Source organism: Galeopterus variegatus, unplaced genomic scaffold (genome assembly GCF_000696425.1).
Source record: "Galeopterus variegatus unplaced genomic scaffold, G_variegatus-3.0.2 Scaffold1599, whole genome shotgun sequence".
Classification (NCBI taxonomy): Eukaryota; Metazoa; Chordata; class Mammalia; order Dermoptera; family Cynocephalidae; genus Galeopterus; species Galeopterus variegatus.
Window position 1 is genome coordinate 112272 of NW_007727710.1, and position 2560 is coordinate 114831.

At 43.1% G+C, this 2560-nt stretch overlaps 1 protein-coding gene across 1 annotated transcript in view; it reads right to left on the reverse strand.

Moving 5' to 3' along the window:
* Positions 1–522: 522 nt before the first annotated feature.
* Positions 523–2560, reverse strand: part of TRPC5 (transient receptor potential cation channel, subfamily C, member 5) — a 120000-nt gene continuing 117962 nt past the window's right edge. The window contains exon 11 of the mRNA XM_008577920.1: positions 523–1374. Within this exon, the coding sequence (XP_008576142.1) occupies positions 682–1374 (693 nt within the window). The 3' untranslated portion in view covers positions 523–681. The remainder of the gene's footprint in view (positions 1375–2560) is intronic.

Consider the following 2560-nt stretch of genomic DNA (forward strand, 5'->3'; position numbering starts at 1 on the left):
ATATACTACAGGGTAAATATCTCATTGGCACACGTTATTAGGAAACTAACACATCTTTAAGAAAAAAAAACAGCCCCCACAATAAAAAGTTGTAGTGTTTAAAAACAAAACAAAAAGGCCAGTTATACCTAGAAACCACAAGCTGACAATTCTTTGGAGTCTATTCAGCCTCTCTTTGATGCTGTTCATTGAACCAGCCTGGGCAGCGTGTAGCACTGAAGGGCAACAAAGATAGGCAAGTTAGTTTGCCTTATCTGATAGCTGGTGGGGACTGCTGACCACGTCCCTCAGCCCCATGGGAAAATGGCATGAGTTCTGAGGAAGGTCAGGAATCTGTGCGGCAGCGACAGTAGCAAAGTGGCACCTGGAGCTTCAAGGAAGCAAGGGTAACAAAAGCAAAGCAAAAGGGTTCAGCACCCGACTGCACCTCTGCAGATTAGGGGCAACACCCCTTCAGTTGGTTGTGAGATGGACTTAGTGTTTATAGGTATAAAAAGGCAAATAATAGTAATAATAAAAATAAAATAACAAAAATGGAGAATGTGGCTATAAAAGATGGTGAAAATAATAGGAGTTTTACTCTCCTAAGGGGGCAGTGAGGGAATCATATTCTGTGTCACCTCAAAGCAAGGAAATTATAAATTTTCTTTTGAGTTCCAGAGCAGGTGATAAGGGCTTGACTTAGAGCCGAGTTGTAACTTGTTCTTCCTGTCCATCACCCCATTTGTGCATGAGCAAGTCACAAGCCTCTCCCCAAGTTTCAAATACATCCTCTGAGGAGTCTAAAAGTTTAGAATTTGAGGAGCAGATACTGGATGCACAGTGAAGAGAGCTGGAACATGCTAGAGGGCATTCACTGCTCTGAGTAGCGCCCTGGACTTCACCTAATTCTACCTCACTGAGGTTAATTTCACTTTGAGAACAGGCCTCTGCTTTTCCTTTCTCCATCTGAGAATATCTGATGTCCTGCCACATATAGTGCTGCTGAACGATTCCATCAGAAATTGTGTACATTGGCTCTGAACTGGGTTCAGACATATGACCATTAAACTTAGAGAATAGGAGACCCAGTTTCTTGAGAGAAGGACCCATGAAGGAGCGTTTGCTTGATGACTCAGCTTTTGACTTCCCTTGGGCACCACTGGCTCTTGGCATGGTTCTGATCAGAGGTGGCCCATGGCAGGCCTTTCTCTTGCAGCCTAAATTGAAAGAGACACTCTTGGTTTTGGCCCGAGCCCCACCACTGCCATCATTGGTATCATCCCTCTGAGAGAGTTCAGTGCTGCTGGTGGAAAAGCTTCTCCTTGGGTGTTTTCTATTTCCTAAGAGGTCAAGTACTTCATATCGAAAGCTGGAGATGTCCTGCTTTAATTCCTAGGGAAAGAGAGGAGACATGTTATGTCAAAAAGCTTGGTCTTTAGTTCAAAAGGACTACGGAAGAGGAAAATGCCTGTAGGACTCCAAGAAATGAAACTAGAGAAGTGAAATAAATGTCAGGTGATGAGATTGCTTTTTTGGGACGTGGGTTCTATTCATTCAAGTCCCTATGAAATGTCTTCTGTCTCTAATTGGTTGTGTAGATAATTATTCCCTTCAAAGCCATCTTTTTTTTTTCTTTTTTAACCAAAGTGAAAAAATTTACTAAATTGTAAGATTGGCACCCTACTGAAGCCTCTAGAGAGGCAGAAGAAAGGAAAAGACAGTATACTTATCTAGGGTAGACAGTACTAGTTGGGAACCCAATTGTTTACCCTGATTTACAAAATGGTAAAGTCCCAGGGGAAGTCTAGGGCTTAGAAGACTGCCATCCTGGCAGTAGCACAAAATGGGGCTGAAAACCAATAAAATTGGAGGTGAATATCTTTCATCTGCCTGCCCTGAGGCCCCTGGAGGTCTGTTGACAATCCTTGGAGAACACTGGCAGCTCACCAGCACGTGAGACTTCATTCATCATCAAAGCCATCTTTTAAAAGCTTAAATCTGATCATGTCATTCCCCTCCTTAAAACTTGTTAGGAACTTGTCACTGAACTTAGGAAAAATAGAAGTCATACCATGGGCCACAAGGTTTTTCAAGGCCTGGTACCTGTCACTTTCTCTGGTTTCACCTCTTCCTACTCTTTTCCGAGGTTCTTTGCTGTCGACTCATATGGATGTATTCTCTCTTGCCTCTGCGTTTTTCCTTGTGCTGTTCTCTCTGTCTAGAACACTCTTCTCCCCAACTCGTCTTTATCTGGCTCCTCCTTCAAGCCTCAGCTTAAACATCGCTTCCTCTGGAAAGCCTATCCTGACTCCCCAAGTCCCAGCTGAGTGCCCCTTCTCTGTGCTTCCACAGTGCCCTGTGTTTACCCTGTCAGAATACTCAATCATTCATCATCATATATTATTGTTTGTCACTCCGCAAGAGGGGCTGGTTAGATCTCGTTCACTCACCACTATATGCCAGCACTTAGCAGACTGCTTGGCACATAACAGTCCCTCACTAGGTAAGTTATGTCTATGGATTAGGATAACAGCCTTCCTGTGTACTTTAGAATATATATATATATATATATATATAT